This window comes from Chelonia mydas, chromosome 5 (assembly GCF_015237465.2).
Source record: "Chelonia mydas isolate rCheMyd1 chromosome 5, rCheMyd1.pri.v2, whole genome shotgun sequence".
NCBI lineage: Eukaryota > Metazoa > Chordata > Testudines > Cheloniidae > Chelonia > Chelonia mydas.
The window spans coordinates 71,069,802-71,091,556 of record NC_051245.2 but is presented as its reverse complement, the minus strand read 5'-3'; the positions used below and the strand labels follow the sequence as shown (position 1 = coordinate 71,091,556).

At 38.2% G+C, this 21,755-nt stretch overlaps 1 protein-coding gene across 2 annotated transcripts in view; it reads right to left on the bottom strand.

The window, feature by feature from the left end:
- Positions 1–369: 369 nt before the first annotated feature.
- Positions 370–21,755, bottom strand: part of KCNN2 (potassium calcium-activated channel subfamily N member 2) — a 177,445-nt gene continuing 156,059 nt past the window's right edge. The window contains exons 9-13 of one of the 2 annotated variants that reach the window (XM_043547272.1): positions 11,531–11,641; positions 8,850–8,977; positions 6,004–6,012; positions 3,193–3,262; positions 370–964 (exon numbers count right to left, since the gene is read on the bottom strand). In XM_043547272.1, coding sequence (XP_043403207.1) covers positions 680–964; positions 3,193–3,262; positions 6,004–6,012; positions 8,850–8,977; positions 11,531–11,641 — 603 coding nt within the window. In that variant the 3' untranslated portion in view covers positions 370–679. The remainder of the gene's footprint in view (positions 965–3,192; positions 3,263–6,003; positions 6,013–8,849; positions 8,978–11,530; positions 11,642–21,755) is intronic. The other variant, XM_027817824.3, reaches the window with a different exon arrangement.

Sequence of the window (21,755 nt, the reverse complement as noted above, 5' to 3'; positions counted from 1 at the left end):
GCCTTTATTAAATAGGTGAGCGGAACTCCCCCCCGCCCTCCAATACTACTTTATAAAATGTTCCATGATTTTTTAAGGGTGTACCAGAAACTGTTTTTTTTTTCTAAAGAAATAATCACTTTTAAAAAATTCAAATTAACATTGTCCCTCTCAAGTGACTATACATACACAAACTGTTTTAATGTTCATCCAGCAATTGTTTTTTTTCTCCCCTGTGGGCTGAGTTTAGAAAATCAATGTTCACATCTGAAGGCTAATTAAGCTTAAACTTTGTCTTTCTTTAGTTAGAATCATCTTCTGTATTTGGGCTTAAAATAATGCTTAATAAATCTTTAAGAATGTTCAAGCCAAAGTGACCAAGCAGGTATATGCAGAAATTAATCTTTTTATTATATTATATACTGTAATAGTAAAGTTTGTTTTAAGTGCATGAATAAAAACTTAGTGAAATTACAGGAGGAATAATCTATATAGCAATAATAGGTGCATTCACTGTGCATCTGACAGGAAAAAAAAAGTTTTCACTCATTTTGGCCTAAAACTTTGTGTTCAGGTTTCCAGGATTCTGACATCAGAACCAAGATAACACTGATTAGAACCATAGGGCTTTACAATAAAAGCTAAAATATCGACCATATGATGGCAAAAAGTCTTTATTTTGTGGTTAACGTATTCTCTTCTAGCTACTCTCTGACGAAGTTGGTGGTGCTGTGGAGGAGGATCTCCGTCTCGACAAAGATCGTGATCTCTCAGCACTGTAGGCAACATGCTTGTCGTAATTTTGTATCTGAGCTTCAAGAAAATCCCTCTGTTGTTGGCTGATTGTCTGGCTAATCAGTCCTGGGAGAGCTTGAATGCTACCAATTAAAGTTTCCAGTTTAGTTTCCAGAGTAACAATCCTCTTCTCAAAATCTTCACTTCTTTCATTTAAGTCAGAAATCAGGTCATACATGATGTTTTGAGTCTGAAAGGAGAGGATGCAAGCAGAGCTTTATATCTGGTTTGCAAACATTTCAGTATGAAGGGTTATTCCAGTCGGATTTCTGAAAGGGTTTTGTTTTTGTATTTTTCCCCAGCCCTTTAAAGTTGGTACTAACAGAAAAGGTCAGCATGAGTGGAAGGCTGATGATACTACAACAAGCACCTGTCTCATGAAGTAATTTTACTCAGGGCTTTAGTACAAATCCCCACTTGGTGCAACATTCAATGAGAAGTTAACATTCATTCCTTCATTAAGCTGTTTTAATTTCAAACTGTTGATGAACTGGGTCAAACAGAAGACCTTTCAGAAGTACAGAGATTTAGAAATGTGCTACCTTAATATTGGATTTATTCAACAAGTGGAGGAAGTCCAAAGATTCCACTGTATATGGTATAAATTCTGGAATTTTTATCCTTCTCTATATTTGCGTTAAATGGATCTTCATACTTCTAAGCAGTATGTTCTCCCCTTGATCAGCATATGGAGCTCTCATTAGTGTTAATGGAGCTCCTTATGCCAACCAAGGAGAAACTATACTTTTAAGGTACAACCATCCATCCCCCCAGAAAACAAAACTATAAGTGATAATACAAGCGATTTAGTAACACAAAGTGCTTTGAAAATAACCACGTGCTCTATCGTAAATGTGAAGCATACAAGTTTTATACTTCATTTTCACTGCTAAAAATGAAGAGTCTACACTGGGACTTGTTGAATCAATGATCCTTAAATGATAAAATAGAGTTTAATTTATTTTTCAGAGTTCACTAGCTGTACGAGTAAGCAAAAGGGATTAGAATGTAAAAGTACATTCATCTTTGCATGGTTGTATTGCTAAATCTCTTTATGAAACAATATTCTTGTTCATTAATAATTTTCTGTTATTTTGATTACTGTACTGTATTTTTCTTATGAGACTGGAATGCAGTGTCTGAAACAGAGATAAGAGTTAAGGTGGTTTATCTATGTCTACAAGAGGGAGGAGTTCAGTTAAGCCTTGGGTTTAAACACTTAAACTGATGTGAAATAACCAGATCCTTTATTACCTTGTAGGCAAATTTACTGACGTGTAGTTAAGTTTACAGTACACAGAAAGGGAATGAACAATTAACTGAATGACTGTGTAAGGTGCAAGGCAGTGACGAATCAGCCCAACATCCATATTCTTTTTTCACTGCATGGTGTTTCAAGGGTGTTGGCACGATTCTTGCGAGCAAGCTACTATATATGCGTCTCATGGGCAGATCTATTGTCTTTATTAGTTGACATAAATAGGAAGTGCGTGAAATGCTTCCACAGTAGTTAGCTGGGTACCCTTTTATTTTTAGTTTAGGCAAGTTGGGGAATTTTGCCCGAGTGGGATGCATACTGAAGGATTCAGGCTGTTCATAAAGGCAAGCACTGAACAAATGTGGATTCAAAGCATCTGGGATAGACGTCGGAGATATTTATTTAAAATATATACACTCTCGCTTAGTGACATATGAAGTTCAGATTGAGCAGCTGCTATATACACATATGCAGATGTGAAACCTTGTACATTTTGGCCTCAATCCTATAAATCTGATTATTATTCTCTACAGAAAACACATGATATAACAGTACTTTGTACTTGAATGACACCTTTCATCTGAAGATCTCAAAGCGTTTTAAGAAGTTTAATTAATCAAGCTTCATAACACACTAGCAAAGTAGGTAAGTATTATCCCTATTTTACAGATATGGACCAGAAACACAGATGTAATGTAACTTGCCCAAGGTCACAGTAGCAGTGCTGGACATGAACCCAGAACTCCTGAATTCCAGTCCCCCACAGTAACCAGTAGGCTATGCTCCCTCTCACATAATATGTAAATATAGGGAAGAATTTACTCTTTCACATATATAGCATGACACAAACATGGCCCATTCCTGAAAGAGGCTAAACATCGGATCAGGCTCCTTGTTATATGCATTATACAAGGACTTTGCCTTTTTTCTGAAGTATCAAGTATTTGCCATTTCAGACAGAATGATACTGGCTTTAACATAATTTACCACAGAAGACAAGACAATTGGCCTATTTTCCTATAATGACTGACTAAGGAAGAGTGTGTATGTGTACCTGTGAACTACAAGGAAGAGATGAGCTTTTTATTCTGAACTATTCCTTTTGAGAAGATAAATGTTAATTTACAAAAGAACAAATGAAATGTTAATTGCCTACTAACCTTTGCCAGGTCCACCAAAGTGTTTGCTTGATCGTTCAGTTTCCTTTGCTCCATTTTTACACTTCGTAATCTAAAAAGGTGGAATTTGAGGTCAGATACGTTTTTTTCCATATTAGGTCTTCTAAATAGCATGCATATAACTTACAAGAACAAATAACTGCATGGACAATGCCTTGAGTACTTTGTATAAAGTCAGATCTGGTTATGTGTCTGGTACAATGAGAAGCATGCTTCCTCAACACCGCAAAAAAGAAAGAGCAAGAAAATGTGATGTCCTGAAGACTATTATTTATCATGGTTAAAGTTGAATTCAAAAAGGGAGGTAAAGATTTACTCATACTGTATGAAAGAAAGCCAAAACATTCCTTAAAGCCTCAGTATCATGACAAGTAGATATAGGAAGAGAAACAAAACAAGTCAGATTTCATCAATAATGTTACAGCAGTCAAGAATCTTCCTATACCTACATGACTAGATACAGATATTAGCCCTGTTCAGTCTGAAATGGATTGGGTTAGAAGGTGTTTGAACCTGATGAAAATACAGTGATAAGTGAGTTTCTTTTTAATTTTAAACAAACTTTTATCTGACCAGCAGCTAAATAACCAGAATACTTGTCACTATATTAATTTTATTGTCCTACTGAATTTAACTTTCAACTTACCTCTAAATACCATTAAATTTCAAAATATATATCAAACATGTTTTTCAGAATTCTGCTGTTAGTATGTCAGCATGCAAATGCACTGCTTAAACTACAGCATTGTAAAAACTCCTGTATTTTTTCCTCTGGATGCTTGAGTAATTGCATTAAGTTAATTACAGTTATGCACATACAATGAGAGAGGGAATGCAAGCTTTAAGTTTCTCACACTGTACTAGGAAAAAAAATCAGTATGCTTTGTTAAAAGGCCTGTATTTCCAACAAGGCCTATACAAATGGACACTTTTAATCAACTATTTTGTGAACTCAAAACCAGTGAGAAGGAAAAAAACCCTCATTCATTTGATAACGTTAATGATATTACCAAGCTTTACTGCAAATGGTAAACTGATCAAACACACCAGCTGATAAATGTTTTTTGTGTGTGACAGAATGGGTCATTTTATAATCTTTTACTCAAAATACAAGATTAGTTTTGTATCACAAATATAAATTTCAGTATATAAAAGAGTTAAAACACCTCTAACTTCTGATTTCTCGCATAAAAGAAGTTAGGGGCCTGAATCTCTTCTCACTTATACTGGTTTTACCCTGGTTTAATGCCACTGACTTCAATGCTCCTGGGTTACACCAGCATAAGTGAAAGGAGAATTAGGCCTAAAGCCAGGACAATTTCAGTTTTACAGGTAGAGAATCAAAACTCTAAGGGCAAAATTCTACCGTCAGTGAGATTTTTGTAATTAATTCCATTGTTGAGCAGATCTCTCCATATGATCAAGGCTACAAAACTTTTCCACATTCTTCCCTGTCACAAATTCAGGTTTCCAGATCAAGCTATGGGAGTGGTTTGCAGATGTACTCATCCGCAATAGGTTTATGAGAGTTTAACCATTTAAGTGTGAATTGTTTGCTAAGGTGTTTCATTTTAGCTGACAAGCAGAAACTGGACTCCTAACCACATCAAGAGGCCGAATGGATATTCTTAAAAAACACTATTTTCAAAAAAAGTCACACCACATGATATAAATGGAGAAATATCATGCACTGTAACTAGCATGCTAGACATGTATGCATAATTAGGGAATAGATTCCTGTTCAGTGGCAGTTCTTATTTTTTGGAAATTTCAACAGAATGAACTCAGGAAAGTGACTCCGGTTGCCATTAAAATACTATGAAACATATAGGAGCTGGAAGGTTTATTCTGTGTCTCAAGTCAGAATTTTTATGTAACCAAAATACTTCAGGAATTTTCCAAAATCCACAAGAAGCTATCAAATGAAGTTTGTATTTGGATCTTTACATTAAGCAATTCATTTGTAGAAACATATTGACTTCCAACCTCATGCTTAAAAGAAAGCTGTAAAGAGTAAAATATCCCACTGAAGGTGTGTAATAATTTCTGTTGCTGAGGTAGGAGCAGCAGTGTGCTGCTGACATTCAGTCAGTGTGCTGGCTAGCTTCCCTTTTTTGGGCAAACCGAAAGCTTCATCACCTGATGGAGCTTCATCTTCTGAAACATTGTTGGTGCACAGAGCTGTAGCTAAGCACTTTTGGAATATGGAAAACTCCTGAAGAACATGAGTTAAACATTACAGCCCAGAACAGACTCACTGAAGATGCTTATCTCTGAAAAGTACGTACAGATTTGACTGTAGAATTATACCCTTAGTATTTTGTTGTGAATTTATTCAAACCATTGAAAAGATACATATACATTTTATTTTCTAGCTTCTGAAGACACTATATATCGTGCACAACCTAATTGCCAATTCTTTACACTTCAGCACATGGGACTAATCTTTGTGCTGACTTAAAGCCCATGTAATTCCATGGATAATGGAACAGCAGAAATACCAGCTGACAAAATTTGGCCCGGGGCTGCAAAGGTACAGCTATTACATAAAGATCATTCTTTAGCTGCAACAGCCAGATTAAAAGGAAGTTGGCAGATTTTATTTTTTTCTTAAAATATGGATATTTCAATTCCTTCCTTATGAACTTCACTTATCACAGCAAAGATCATGATTTTGGATCACATTTTCACAGCAGCAATCAGACCATTAAATTCACAAATAAAGAATCCATTTGTTGCATGCAGACAGTGGTAAATTCTGCAAATTTGAAAGGAACAGCCCATACAACTTACTTCCGAGCTCTATTTTCATTTTGTTGAAATAAAAAGACAAAACAAAAGAAAACAATCTGTAAAATATACGAGAACAAACCAACACAGGGGGTGGTGTTCATAGGTATACAGTCGGTTCAATTCAGCAGGTCCCATAGTTTCACCATTGGCTTCTATGGATCAGCAACAGCCATGGGTTAAGCCTGATTTGTTTGCACAATAATGATGGGATTTGCAGTAGTGTTACACATCATTAAGCCTTCCATTTCTTTCCCATTTTCCTTTATGCCAGCCTGTGACCCATGGATCTTCCTTATCCGTATAGAATATACCATTTATTAATTATGTCTAGTGGTTCCTGTGATTCTCCCCACACCCCATTTAATTTACATGAGGAAAAAGGATTATGAGTTGCTGAAGGCAGAGCCAGAAACAATAATTTCATGGATTCTGTAGTTTTTAGGGGCCAGAAAGGATCATTTACTCTGACCTCTTGTATGACACAGGCCACAGACCTTCAACCATTGATTCCTGAAACCAGTCCAATAATTTGTGGTAGAACAAGAGAATAATGTGTTTTAAAAAATTAAAAACTAACCCAGAATAAAGATGGATAAGGGACATATTGCTAGGAATCAAAAGAGAAGTAAACCAAAACCAAAAAATTTCATTGTGCCCAGTACTCTAACTAAAAGAAAAAAAAAAAAAAAAGCAGAATTCTGGAGCTATACTCCTAACAGGTTATCATTGTATGCACAGAAGAGGCCCTCCAATCTTTTGCTAAAATACAATGTATTATGCAAAGTATCCTTCTGAATCAGAAGCAAAGTGCTGCAGGGCAAAGGAAAACTCATTAGCATGAGCTCTCAGAGCCCTGGACTGGCATAACTAGAAAAAGTGACCACTGCAACCCAACTGAACTGACTGCTGAATAGTTAAGGCAGATGCAGAACAAATATCTGCACCCTTGTGCACCTCTTTCGGGGTCTGAATGGTGTGTAAGACTGCAGATTGAGCCAGACAGACTTTTTATTTTAAATTCATTTTTGCATACACACATACAAAATACATGGCAAGGTTAAAACGAAGGAATATCTTATGTGGACAAAGGACAGATGTAAAATGTGCGTGCACACCCTGCGGCCCCACCATCCATCCATGGTGCACAGGATGACAAAGCCGAGTAAATACATTTCAGAACACAACCTTAACCTACCAAATCCTAATCTTTTGTGGGCTTTTTACATAAAAGTATTTCTATTATAAGTGTTTACAACAATTCTACATTAAAATTTGCAACTTTGCTAAAGTGAACCAGCATGCAGTGTTTGTACAGTACTTAAAAACCTTCAGTGCACTGCACAAACATTAACTAATCTGAAGTGAAGCAAATATTATCCCCAATTTATAGATGAGAAAATTAATGGCCAGATTGTGCTCCCAGTCCCTATATCCACACAGGAAGAGAAATCTCCTCCTGCAGACCTCCCACCTCCTGAGCAGTGAGAGTGAATATATGTGAGCCATCCAACACCATCCCTTCCTGTGGCTTGGACCACATGTAGGCAGAGGTTGGGGGGCTTGGGGTGGGGGAGTGGGTATGGGATGTGCACAAGCCCACATCAACCTGCATTTAGAATTTATTTAAAAACCCAGTACAACCAGAAGCTGAGCTAACTTTTCCTCACTATGTTGTGGAAGCTCAACTCATGGCAGGTACCAAAGGCTTCAATGAGCTGGGTTGCCATGCAGCTGGAAGGGTCAGCAGGAGGTCCCAGAGCAGGTGTGAAGCTGCCAGACGTCCTAGCAACCCCCTGGGATCTGCATTTTCATTCCATGTAGCTCAGCAAACTATCTGCTAACATGCTCTATCTGTGGGTTGGAGGAACGCTAGTCCCCATGCACTGCACGTCTTTACTTTGAAGCCCAAAAGTTACTTATGTGAGGAATCTAGTTGGGAGGAGTCTTGATCCATCCTCCTGGCTGTGGATCTGCTTTATGACAAACACTTACTGTGAATTTTAGGCCAAATTTAGAACATAGCAGAGTTTCAGGGGCTGTATTATGATGATTCAGCTTACTACTACGACTGGGCCCAGCAGAGAATCTTGTCCAGTCTCTGTCTTTATCACTCCTGATTCTCAGACTGGTTTTATACCCTGATGGGGATCAGGACAGGCTAGGGGCTGATCTAAATTATGCTGGTAAAAACTCCAAAGGGGCAATCTAGGGATTGCCAGAGTACAGCATGCTCTGGCCATGCTACTTCCCTGCCCAGATGCCAGGGGGTAGTGTAGGAGTCAGCTATGCCAACTACACTCACTGAGGACTCTCCCATACCAAGGAAATCCCCAGCTGAGACCAGGCAATTACATTTTTGTTCCCTTTGAGCTGTTGGAGCAGCTCTAAGGGCCAGAGAATCTGGTCCATTATCTTTTCATTAAATATTAGTTGTAGTAATAGCCTCTATTTTAAAGTGATTAGATTATTCTGACATGAAAGGATTAAAATATTTGCTTTAAATGAAACTGACATACTTGCTGCATTTCTGTTTTCTTCAGTGATAAAAGGAGTAAACTGCTTTTAAGCCAATTCATACAATAGTAACAACAAACTCCTGGTAATAACATAACATTAAAATCTTCATGCTAATTTATGAAGCATGATAGAGAATTCCAGGAAAATGTTTACAAAAATTCAGATCATAGCTATGCACTCCTGGCCCAGTTTCTTTTGTGAATAAACACTACTCTAAAATCTTATTTTGCTTTATTCTACGAGAAAGAGAAAATTCAGAACCCAGAGCAAAGTTCCGGGGTGAGGATAGATAAGTCTGGACAGAAAAACCAAACCAAAATAGTACTTACTGATGAATAGCTTGCAAGAATTTGCGTTGATGTTTCCTTACTTTTGCATGGTCTATCTTTTTAACCAGCTTTGTATTTTTATAAATTAACCATGTTTCCCTGAGTACATTGGCAGCTGCATTTTTCACCTGTTTAATAAAAGAAAACACCAGACTCACAAAAATAGCATTAATGTCTCTTTGAATTTTCTCTGGTGTACACCATCTTTCAGAAGCACCAATGGTCCTAGCTATCTGTGGGGTAGGGATGCTGTATGAAGCTACAGCAGTGATGCAGGAAATGTGATGACATGACCAGAGACAATGAGGCCTGTCTAATAAATTTATGCTTCTTCTAAAAGTGATATTTGTAACAGCTTCCTCTGTGGCTGAGAATCACATCAGTTTCTGATAGGAACTTGACCCATTTGGTGTTCTCAGTATGTGTAAATTATATGAAACAGACATTAAAACGTTACATGTCCAGTATTTAACTGGATAGATTGTACAGGACCAAAAATGGATTTCCCTATTACAAGTTTGTCTCTTCTGGTCACTTCCTTCTTGTAGGATTTCTCCCTCTCACTTCTAATAGTGATTTAACAGTCTTTTCCTCTGTGATAAACTCAAGAGATGCTCAAATAAGTGTTTCTGTTTTTCTTTGTTCTGGTTTTCCCATTTTTGTCCCTCCACTTTCTCTGAGATAAGCATATTGTCAAAACCTTACAGCTATGTTTACGGTATATGATTCATGTCTGCTTTGTATTTTTCTAAAATGAGGGTCTCTATAAAATGATATTCACAATATAAAATGTAAGGAGACCTTCAGTTCTCCTATGCCCTCTGATGTCCCCAGTGTGGCACTCACAATACTTATACAAATACTGACAAAGCATTTCAATGTATTGATGACTAATGTTAATTGATAGGATACTTCCTAAGGTAAATATAGAGAATTCTATTGTAGCTCTTATCTCTCTCCTTATCCCTCTCTACCTATGTTTCTATCATATCCACCATTGCCGTAATCAAGCTAAATTATAGTATACACAAGGTAACAATGCAGATCCTGCAACTAGCAGGAGCGCCCAGAGACAACAGTCCCAATCATGTATCACTGTAGTCACTGGGAGCTTTGCCACTGATGTCAGTGGAAGCAGAATCAGACTCACTGGACCTCACTCAAGGACTGAAGTCCTTGCTCTCCCCTTAGCTTTGGACACCATCAGTTTGTGATTTATGGCAAAATCCACCTCTTGTGTTTTGTGATCTAACAAATATTCAGAAACACGAAGATTGTTTGCTTTCCTTTGTATTATCTGAGTAGCTGAGGTTACTGCACAAGTATGCTCTGAGGCTAATTTAAATATTACACTGAGCTGATGTTTAGATTTATTTGGAGGAATAGATAGCTAGATAGTCTGGGATTAAAGAGAGGTGACTGAAATGCTAAATTCACAAGAGCTAGCAGATTTGCATGAATCCATTTTGCTGCCTAGATTTTCATTTGTTGTTAAAGATATTAAAGAGACAAGGCAGATGAGGTAATATCTTTTATTGGACCAACTTCTGTTGGTGAAAACTTGTCTCTCTCCCCAACAGAAGTTGGTCCAATAAAAGATATTGACCTCACCCACCTTGTTCCACATTGGGAGGGGGGGAGGAGAGAGGGAGAGTTTTACCTCCCTGTTACTCACATTCATGGTTGGCATGGTTCAGTTTCTTAATACCTATGTGACTACCACCACCTTCTTCCTAATCTGCCAGGTTGTTTTTCCTGCTTTTGGGTCTGACTGAGCAGACTTGTCTCACATAAATAATCCCCCTGAAATGAATGAGACTGATCAAATGAGAAAGGATAAACTCCATTATTTGTTCCCTTTACATAAACATATTCTTCCTGGATTGTAAATCTTCACTGTCTTCTTAGCTTCTATTTTCTCTATGCTTATATTTTCTGACATGGTTATTTTTAAAATCAATTAATTAAAAACATTTTCTTATTGAATTTTAGTTTCCATCTGTGAAATATCTTTAAGGGGTGTATGAGATTGCTACATTATTGCAAGTGGCTGATTGAATAACCCCATGTGTTCAGTAAATGAAGCAATAGCAAAGACTTGACCAAAAAATCATTTATGAATATTTTTAATCCTGTTTTTCAAGATGTTCTCACATGTAAGGAAGCATCTCTCGTTCTTTTACAAAAGAACAGTTTTTCTACTTGTGTATGTTTGGATTTCAGGATTTCAATCTATATCACTTTTTTAATTCATATAATCTAATAGAACTACAAGAATTACCTATATGCTGTAGTTTCTTCCTCTCATATGCTGCACAAAACTCAGTCTAGTTTAATACATAATAAACTCGTCTTTCCGAATAATATTCTGTTCTTTGCTGGTTACCTCAGTTACCTTCCAGCTTTGGTCTAGTTTCAATATGTCCCGCTGTAAGAGAATCTTCAAATCTACTGCCATTGCACCAAATCCTCATTAGGAGTGAGAACCTGCAACTTCCGTTGAAGTCAATGGAAGTTCAGGTGCTCAGTACTCCCCAGAAAGCACCCAGCACCTTGCAGAAGAAGGCCCATAGAGAAGTAGAAGAAAGAAAATTATATTTTTTCCCCAACGCGTCTCAGAAATACATTAAACAACAGTCCCTTTTCAGTGGGGAATATAAAGATCTGCAAGTATAACTTACTCTTTTAGTTAGCTGGGTATCCATCATGAAATTATGCACATGTTTTTCAGCTTTGGTAAGTTCTAACTTCCTTGCAACCACAGCTACCACCAGCGCAGTGCACCCTGCACCCTGAAAACAACAATAAAACAAACCCCAAGGAGTTACTACTGTGTGTTTCAAAAGCATTTTTTAAGAAGTTTCTCCTTCACTGAAGAAATATGAAAGGCATCAGATGAATCACCATTCTTGATAAATGTGATGAATATAGTACAGCTATTTTAGTTCATGGTTATATAAAGAGTCTGTTACCATAGACTGGTAAACTGTCAAGGCATCATCAATTGTTTACTGAAGAGCATCACTTTAAAGTCATGCTTTTTCCCTCTAGGAGTTGGAAAAAAAACGGATTTTAGAACAAATTCAGTTTCTAATGTCTGAACAAGGGCAGCCAGATACAACGTTTAAAATTTAGAATACATCCGTAAATGAATCCAGAAAGGCCCGTTCATAGTCATGGTATCTGCAATTGCTAAAAGGAAGTAAGACTGGATTAGTATCTAGCACAATAAAACTAGAAGCTGTTTGAAGGCTTTCTTTAAAGTCTAAAGATAAAGTTACCTTAAATCTTGTTTTTAGTCACTTATATATACTTTCATGTAGAACTGGTCAAAATTTGTTGTGCAAAACCTTTTTTTTTTTTTTTTTTAAACTAATACAGATTTGTATTGACTAAAACAGTTTGCGAATTCTGGTTGAATTCACTGTGTTGTTTTGGCTGAACAATAGAAATAAAAAATTAAGAAAAATCTAACTTTAGTTTCAACATTTTCAAACTAAACTTTCAATTTTTTAAATCTGAAATGCCCTGTGATTTTATAGGCAGGGAAAAAAAGATTTTAAAAAACCCTGCAAATGAAATAAAACATTTTCTTTCAGGTAGAATGAAATATTTAGTTTGACCCAAAATAAAATTGTCCCACTTTTTCAGATTACCTAAACCTCTCTGGTCAGCCCAAATGATTTTTTATGGTCAATTTTTTGGTTTGGATTCCGAAACAAAAAAACGTTGGTTGAACAGCTCTATTTCCATGTTCTCTTCTGACAAACAGAAGTGATCTTTTTCTACAAATTATGCCCAGTCCACTTTACTACTTTGAACAACACACGTGTCTTGCAGAAATAGCTTTGTAACTTGGCTGGAGGTTGTTTTGTGCCAAGTGTATGTATGTTTGTAACTATAAATACTGTTCCAAGTACAGTCTGGAATAAGCAGATGCAAATCCCATGGAAGAGAAATATAGTGGAGTAGATTATGAGCCAAGAGAGTAGAAGCAGGTTGTAATAGGTAAAACAACTAAGAGGAGGTTGTAATATAAAGCAGTCCCCAACTACAAATTAATCCACCAATTCCCAAATCAGCTCTTTTGTAATACACCTGCCAACTTCTACAGACAGCCTCTCTAGCCCCAGTCTTTTTCTGATATATATATATATATATATATACACACACACACACACACACACACACACAGAGTTTCACTTTGTCTAGACTGGGGATTTGCCCTGTTTACAGCCGTCAATGAAGCTGTATCAGTGCAACTCCTAGTACAGAGAGGCAAAGTCTCTCTTTGCACCTTGAAGTTTACCCTGGTTTCACTCCTATGCTTGCCTCCACTTTTCCTCATTCTAAATTCTTCTGTTTCCCTCACTCTCTCATCCTTCCCTCCAAAACAATCAATTCTGCTACCCCCAATAAATATGGAAATTTCCCCAATTAATTTGCTCTAAGTTCCCCTCATTTAATGTATTTGCCCCTATACAAAGACCCCACAGACTCCCTCATTAACACAGACTCCTCAGTGAATTCATCTGCCTCCTTCTCCCCATATACTGAGACACACCAAGTACATTCATTTGTGCCCTCAGCCATTTCATTTGTCCCGGATCCCTCCCAAGCACAGACCAGTCCAGTGAAACTCATCTGCTCACCACCAACACATGCAGCCCTAATCTCTCCCAATTAGTTCCGCCCTATCTGAACCTCCACACCAATTTCACCCCACAAATAAGTCTCTTCCCAGATGTTGCTGGTGCTGCTCCCTGTTCTGATTCTCTCTTTAAGCTTCTTTTTCTTCTTCAGAGGCTCTGCTCCCTCACTCCTATTCTAGTGCTGGATGAAATCAAGGAAAGGGAAGCTGGAGTCTCTCATGCCCTCAAGGCATGGGGGAGCCAGGAGGAAGTGACTTCACTTCTTCCAAATCCCAGCCCTGGCAAGGGAGCATTGCTGAGAGCTGCAGAGAAGGCTCTATTTATACCAGTGCTAGGGGTATGTGTAGTTTATACACTCCACATACCACCAGAAGTGTAGACATAGCTTTATACTCTGCACACATTTGCTGACCAATCTCCCCCTAGCATGTAAATTAATCAACCCTTAGCCTCACCTTTGAATCTGGGTGAAGTCACACAGGGGGAGGGCAGTGGGAGTGCACAGGGAGTCAGTGCAGAATCTGAGCAAGGACTTTTAACCAGCAATGGAAATCAACTGCTCTGAGGATCACCAAGTTCTCTCAAAATTATAGCCCTGAAATCTAAACTGTCAAATGTATCACAAAGAGGCCACAATGAAAATCACTAGAAAGTCAGTAGTGGTGAACTCTGTGCCCCAGCTCAGGAATGCTATTATATAATCCCTCTGTACTAAATCGTTCATCAACGTTTCTCGAAACTCTTCCCAAATATTAATAACTTGAGTCTGAGACCATCCCTCTGAAGCAGTAATGTGCAAAGAATAGTTCACCTGCCACTGGCATGATGGAATGAAGCAGCTGTTTAAATGGCAAATCACAGTGTAGAATCAAAAAGCAAAAAAGAATACTGTATCCAATTGAAATTAAGGGAATTTAGGTAAAAAAAATGCAATAACCTGAATTGGAATTATTATCATGTGCCTGTAGCAGCTCCACACTGCCACCAGCATGCTAGGGAAATGCCTTCTAATGGCCTGCGGGACAGAATGCTCTCTCTTGAATCATCAAAACTGCTTCATGAAGCATCAAGGTGTTTGTTGGAGGGCTCTCATGTAAATACTAATTTAGACTGCTCTGTTGGGCTAGTGAAATATGACAGAATCACATCATGATGGTATGCGTGAAAATGCACACTTTTTACCTTTGTTCAAAAGAGGAAAGGTAGAATATTACTTGTGGATTTCCTCTTTGCACTACCATGGAAGAAAACAAATGATGTTTATTCTTTTAATAATAAATAGTTTACAGAGATAGCACATTAATTTAAATTGGGATTTTAACGTTTTATCGTTATTATAAATACATTGAATTATTATCATACTTTGCACTTCCAGAGGGCCTTTCACTTGAACTGAGATGTGATATTCCCATTTTAAAGATCAGGAAACAGAGGCATAGATAATCTATACTGTTATGTTAAATGATGGCATAATGTTGCATAATCATACCCTCCCCCATTTTTTCCATAATTAACATTGCACAAAAAAATACAACAATATTTTCTGTTGGAATTATATCTGCTGGATAAAAGCACAATTTCCAGTTGCAAGAAAGTCGTATTTTAAGATGACAGACTGAAAAACTGAAAAATGTATTTCAATTATTGTACTTTGAACATTATGCAGGACTAAGGCAACAATAAACTAAATTACTGCTTCAAGCTCCTGCTCTCTCTTCAGGGGAATCTTATTTCATCAGAAACAAAACAAATGGGGGAAATGCACACAGCTTTTGGAATTTCAAAGCAGTAATATACTCTATCTGGAGTTTACACCATTTGGTTCGGCTCACTCCTGCCTGTTAGACTATACTTTATTTTAAATTGCATATTTTGTGTTGGTAAACATCAAGTTTTTAAGAACACTTGGGAATTCCAGTTATTATTCACAGACCAAGTTGAAAGGACTAATACAGAACAAAACCAGTATACTGTTAGTACAGTTAAAAGGTAACTTTCGGATGTACTCTTGAATGCTATCATGGTCTTCAGCCATCTTGATCTATCTTTAGAACAGAATCTGCCAACCAGGTTTTTATTTTTTACAAGAATTAGAGAGCAGCAAGGCCTGCTAATTAATTGCCAAGACTTTGTAGAACATCTAAACATGATGACTTGTAGCCATTTCAGAAAAGGAGGAATTTATCACACAGAGAACAGAATAAATTGAGAATTTACTAACCCATTCTAGCTATCCAGGGGTGAAAGTAAAATGGAGCTCTTACTGGTAGGGGGCCACTCTGGCCTCCCCCGCCCAGAAGGGGCAGAGCCTCGGGCAGAAGGGGTGGGGCTGGGGGTCAGCGCCCCCCAGCCAGTCCATCTGCGCTCCCTGGTCCGCACCGCCCAGGCCTCCAGTGGCGATTTAAAGGGCCCAGGGCTTTAACGTCACTGCCCCTTTTGCACCCCCCATCGGCGCCCCTGCCAGGTCATCACTGCCCCTTTTGCGCCCCCCACCCCCCGGCGGCCCTGCTGGTAGGAATGTGGCAGGGCCGCTGATGGGGGGCGCAAAAGGAACAGCGGGGGGGCAGCACAGTAAAGTCAGCGGTACGGGCTGGTCCTGGCGGCCACTTTGTACTGGTATGCTGTACCGGTCCGGACTGCCTTACTTTCACCCCTGTAGCTATCCTGAGCTCATAAACTAACTGTGCCAATTTTTAAAGACAGCCTATAATTGTGTATATAATTTTACAGTGTGCATAACCCTTCCTTTGTCCAGTGCAAATAGAATTCACATACTCCTCTCATGTAGAAATATACCTGATTTGCATAGGTAAATAAGCATTAAATAATTGAAAAATCATAGGCACAAATTTAGAGACAGCCTTTTAAAATGAGGCTTTTGTGCTAATTTTTATAACTGACATTCCATTAAAACTCTTTTTAATGAGCTCTCCTGCATTATTTTTCTAACAGCACCACAAATTCTTAAAACACTGTATTTACTACAGTGCTGGTATTCTGGGTGATGGTATATTTTAAATGAAAGCATGTAAGTCCCTGTTTTAAGTAAAGTAGATTGAAGTATTTTAAACAATAACGTATATAATAAAATAATTTTGTATCCATTACATAAAATTTAATTATGTGATTTTATTCAGTCTTCCCAGTACAGTTCACAAACACCTTAAGTAAAGGTCCACCTGCCTTAGGAAATTGTTTTTTCTCAGCCTCTTGCCAAGTGGTTGCTTAATACAGGTTTCCCTGTAAATTATTTCCATTTTATTTCATAATAAATGTTCACAAAATAGAATAGAATAAATTATAAGCAGATATGCAGTTAAATATTTTCCCATAAGTGTTCTAGGAACTCAGAAGTTGCAGGGCAAAATTGTACGTAACACATCTATTTTATTTAATGAAAGTGGATAGCTGTTGGTAAAAGCAGAATTAGGAGCATGATATTTGTTTTTCAGGAGCACTGTAAATTATGCATTAGAGGGGTTTCCAGCAAACTAGACAGTAAAATGATGACCTGCCTAGATTCTTCTATTCTCCAAAAGTGTCAACAGATCTGTTTGGCCTATCTACTGACACAAGTGCAGATTTCACCCCATTTCATTGAAGTCAATGGTAAATCTCCCATTGACTTTAATGGGACCAGGAGTTTTCCGAGGTTCTGGTCAATACCTATTTTTCATGGTCAGAAACTGGGAGAGTTTGAATTTTATAGTAAATGTACACTATAGCCAGCGTGATGTATAACAACATGTTTACATCATTAAGCGAACTCTATGAATACCAAGGTATGACAAATTCTCAGACCTTCACTCATGCAGAGTGACAAATGTTGGAATGGATCTGACTGCATGATAGCTCTCACATCTGCAGGCATCATTTCTCAAAAGTCTATGATGTAAATGGAGCACACATTAGAGAGTGGTTCATTTCTGAAGCAAAAGCCTGACAGTCATTCACAAGCGGACATTTTCCCTTGACCATTGATCTACATTTTACCTGTACTGTAGGATGATGTTTCAGTTATATTTGCAAAACAAAAAAGAGCATTCCTCATATCTTCATTATAGACCCAGTCCTCCCTAATAGAACAAACATGAATGAGCTTCAAGATCATACAATTTCTAGTTCAAATGTTGGTCTATGCTATGTCTTGCAAAATCAATTACCAGGAATCTTGCTTAATGCCACGAATCTGAAATAAGACCCATTGTTAGAAGACATATGTGTATGTATCTGACCCATTTTTGGGTTTAGGTATTTGTTAAAAATATTGAGAGCCTAATTCTCTACTCATTACACCAATGTGAATCATAAATTGCTATCCTGAAGCAAATGGACTTGCAACAGTGAAAAATGGGCATGAGTGAGAGAAGAATCATACCCGACTACCTGGGTATAAGTTTCTGGCACCAGTCTGGAACTTTAAAGGCCTACAGCCTCCCAATCCAGCAAAGAGAGGTAAAACAACAACATTTTTTTTGAGATAACAGTAAAAGTGAAGCATTGAAATCTTTCCCACCAAAAAAAAAAAAAAGAAAAAAAAAAGGTTGTACAGGCTGTCATCTTCAATTTGGACGTCTCTCTAGGTGCTCACATCCAGGCTACTTCTAGATCTTGCAGAGTCTTTCTGGATAACATCTCTAAGATACCGTCTTTCCTATCCATCCACAGAACTAAAACTCTTATCCAGGCTCTCATCATCTCATGTCTCTATTACTGCAACATCCTTTTTGCTGGTCTTGACGAATTTAATTTTGCCCCACTCATATCTATTGAGAATGCTGCTGCAAAGATTATTTTCCTAGCTCATCGCTTTGGCCATGTTGCCCCTCTCTTTGTATCCCTCCACTGCCTCCCCCATTGCTACTGCATTAAACAAAAGCTGCTTGTCTTCACATTTCAAGGTCTTTTACCATCCATCCCCACCACACCTATTTTCTCTCACTATCAAGACACTGACTCCTGCCTCTGACTGGTCCATGAAACCAGCATCCATCCCCGGCCTGTTAAATTTTCAAACAAGCATCTACATGCTTTCTGTTATGCTGCCCTTCATACTCAGAGGATCTCCCTGTAAATATATGCAAAGCTACCTCATTATCCTACTTCAAATCCCTCCTTAAAACCTTCCTCTGTAGTGATACCTACAAAACACCACACCTGACAATGGTTAGGCTGCCCGAGTTCCGAGACCATTGCCTAACACACTGACCAGTCGTCCCCGTTTTTCCTTGTACTCCCCCATTTGTCTGTCTCATCCACCTTATCTATGGTCTGATACTTAAATTGTAAGCTCTTTTGGGACAAGGACTGCCTTGTTGTACAGCACCTAGCATAATGGGGTCCTGGTCCATGACCAGGGCACTTACGTGCTACATTAATACTACTACTAATAAACAGCCCCCCAGTGGAGCACAATAAGCAAAACAGCAGCTCTAGTGGAGAAAAGCAAATGTCACCCAGAGGAACCAAGGCAACAACAGTAATAGCTAAAGACAGGCTTGAGATGTAAAGTCTGGATCAGCTTCCAAGCTTTCTTCAAATACAGAGGTGTTCAGATTCATGTTTTCAGCTTAGGCACAACACAAAGAAAGGCCAGAACTGCAGTGTTTTGATCTGGACATTTACAAAGCGAGCGCAGAGGGTTCGGAGCTAGGGTTCTAGTGTGGGCTCAATTTTAGTGATAGCCAAAGAATGGTGCTGGCATCTCTTAAATAAAAAGTTTGAAAAAAATCTAAGATGATAAAATGCCCAGGAAGGCAGCACTGAAGACAGTGTTTAGTCAGAGCTTTAGAATCTTGCACTTGGACTTGAAGAAATTCTAGATTTCACTGAATGAACTCCTATGGCATTTCCTTTTGATTCTGCCTTTGGCAGGGTGTCAGAATTGCATTTAAATGTTGGTAATGAACCAAGCAATTGCTTAATCTAGGCCTACCACCTATTGTTTACATCTATCCATGCTTGTGGTGGGGACTATAGGGAATGGAAGCAACTTTATGCTCAGTGGCTCAGCTGGAAATCTCTTGGCAGCTTTGGTCTAGCTGGACTGGGAGTGAAGTGTGTTCTTTAGTGCTGTAGTTGTCACAAAAATGTCCTGCTATACTTGCCTGGTGCTGAGAGAAGGTAGCTGCCACATTTTCTTGCTCATTTCCCTTGGGATCCACTGAGGCAGAGAGAAGCTCCGCTTTGCAGACATATGTCTCTGGTGGGAAATTTAGCTCTGCACCAGAAAAGGCACAACATTCCTCCTGCTGCTCTGCATAAAATGAAAAGCCTGTAAGAATTTAAACAGATACTCTGTTCAGTTGGCTCTCTAGTAGGTGGGCTTATTGGACCAGCCAGAAAAAAAAAGTCCTTCTTGAAGCAACAGTGCTCTCCAGACAAGCAATGTAAGAGTGTTGAAAGAGGAATCCACCCATGAAATGGACACAAAGCTAAGGAAATGGGAGTCATACAGCCAGCTCATACACCTGAGTTTTTGCATTTATCAGAGTTGCCTACAGGGAGTGAGGAGTAACCCTGCTGTGCTGAACAGTGCAGGAGACGTAACAGCACAATTACTGTATTATTGTATCCTCCAATCCAAAACTGTTACCTAAAATTGTTTTGCATTATGGCCCTTCTATGTGTTCAATAGCTGTGCCTAGCTAGTAACTGGCTTCAGTGGCATTTCTGCCTGTTTGAATTTGATCCATTGTATTTGAAACATTTAAGTTTCTTCCACTCATAGTGTAGCACTTGAGCACATTTCCTTGCTTTTCATCAGTCTTTCAGGTTTGTCAGCAATATTAGAGAAAATACAAATTGTGTGAAATTCTAAAAATGACACAAAATAACGTAAATTTAATACCCACAGACACTCCAGGACCCCAGGAATTATCTGATAAGTACAGAATAGATCCAGTTTTAAAAATAGATCCAAGAGACAAGAGAAAGAGAGAGCCAGATTCACTTTCTGATAGTACTGACTCTTGCAGCAGAAAGTCTATTAGGTGAGAAAGGGGATTAACGTTTTGCAAGACACGTGCACTCTACCCTGTACCAGAGAACCTGCAAAGGGTGGGTGGTACTGACTGAGAGATGCATTGATTCAATGCAGCCCAGTGGTGGGGCTCCTATGGAGCCTCTGAAGGGTTCTGCAGCTTTAATGTCCACTGCAGAGAGTGGTGGTGGAAAAACTGCCTTTCCTCCTTGGAGAGTGAAAACTTCTTTCTGCCTGTGTGCAAAAATCTTTGCTGGAACAAGGAGGTGCAATTGTCTTCTCCTGACCAGAAGGGGTGTATCTAGCTCACCCCTTGCAAAAATGGAAATGTTAGTTTTGTTCATTCAAGACAGTAGCCATTCTTACTGATGGTGATCTGCAAGTATCTGACAGTCACATGACCTGCTGAGTTTAAATATATTGTTTTCAGTACAAGCAGGCACAGCTAAATATTCAGACTGGTACCTAGCCACATACACATGTAGATTACAAAGCATTGCAAGTTGTGTACTATTGGGAAATAAAAGTTATATTTTTTTCAACTCACAAAACAACAGTTTTCCCATAGTATTGCTACAAACTATTCTTCATTCCAGTCAATAACTTCAGGCCTTTTAACTTGCTGAAATTTGATTCAGACTCCTAATGGCTTCAGCTAGCGAGTTGAGCATCATTAACTTCCTTCCCAATATTACGCGTCTGCGTGATACTAGTGTATTTGGAGCATACTGGGTTAGAAAAAAGACATCACTGGAGGAAACACAAGTTGTTCTGAACTGTGAGGTCATTATTGATATTTATTATTAAATTGTCAGAACCTATCTTGTTAAATTCTTAGCACATCCATCTTAGTAGTGTATATAAAAATGCCACTAATGTGCATGAAAGACATTTTCCCTTACTCACAGGAAAATGAAGCTGTTAGAACTTTGTTTCCATGACCTTATATGTGTACCATCATATCTATTTACAAAATGATAAAAAAGATTCCCACTAACACTTACAACTGAAATGAAGGAAAGCCTTGGGTAAATCTTTAATTGACAATGCCATCTATTTTCATCTGGTTGATATTACAGTTCAGTTCAGTCAAACTTCTGCCTCTGGACTGGGCATTAGTTTTAATGATACATTCCTTGAATATGGCTCAAGGCACTATGTTTTTGTATTCAGAATTTTCAAAATTAAACTGTGTAAAGCTCAGTTTTTCTAAAATTCAAATACAAGTTTTTAACTACTATGATTTAGGGTAATTCATGACTTCAGTGCACA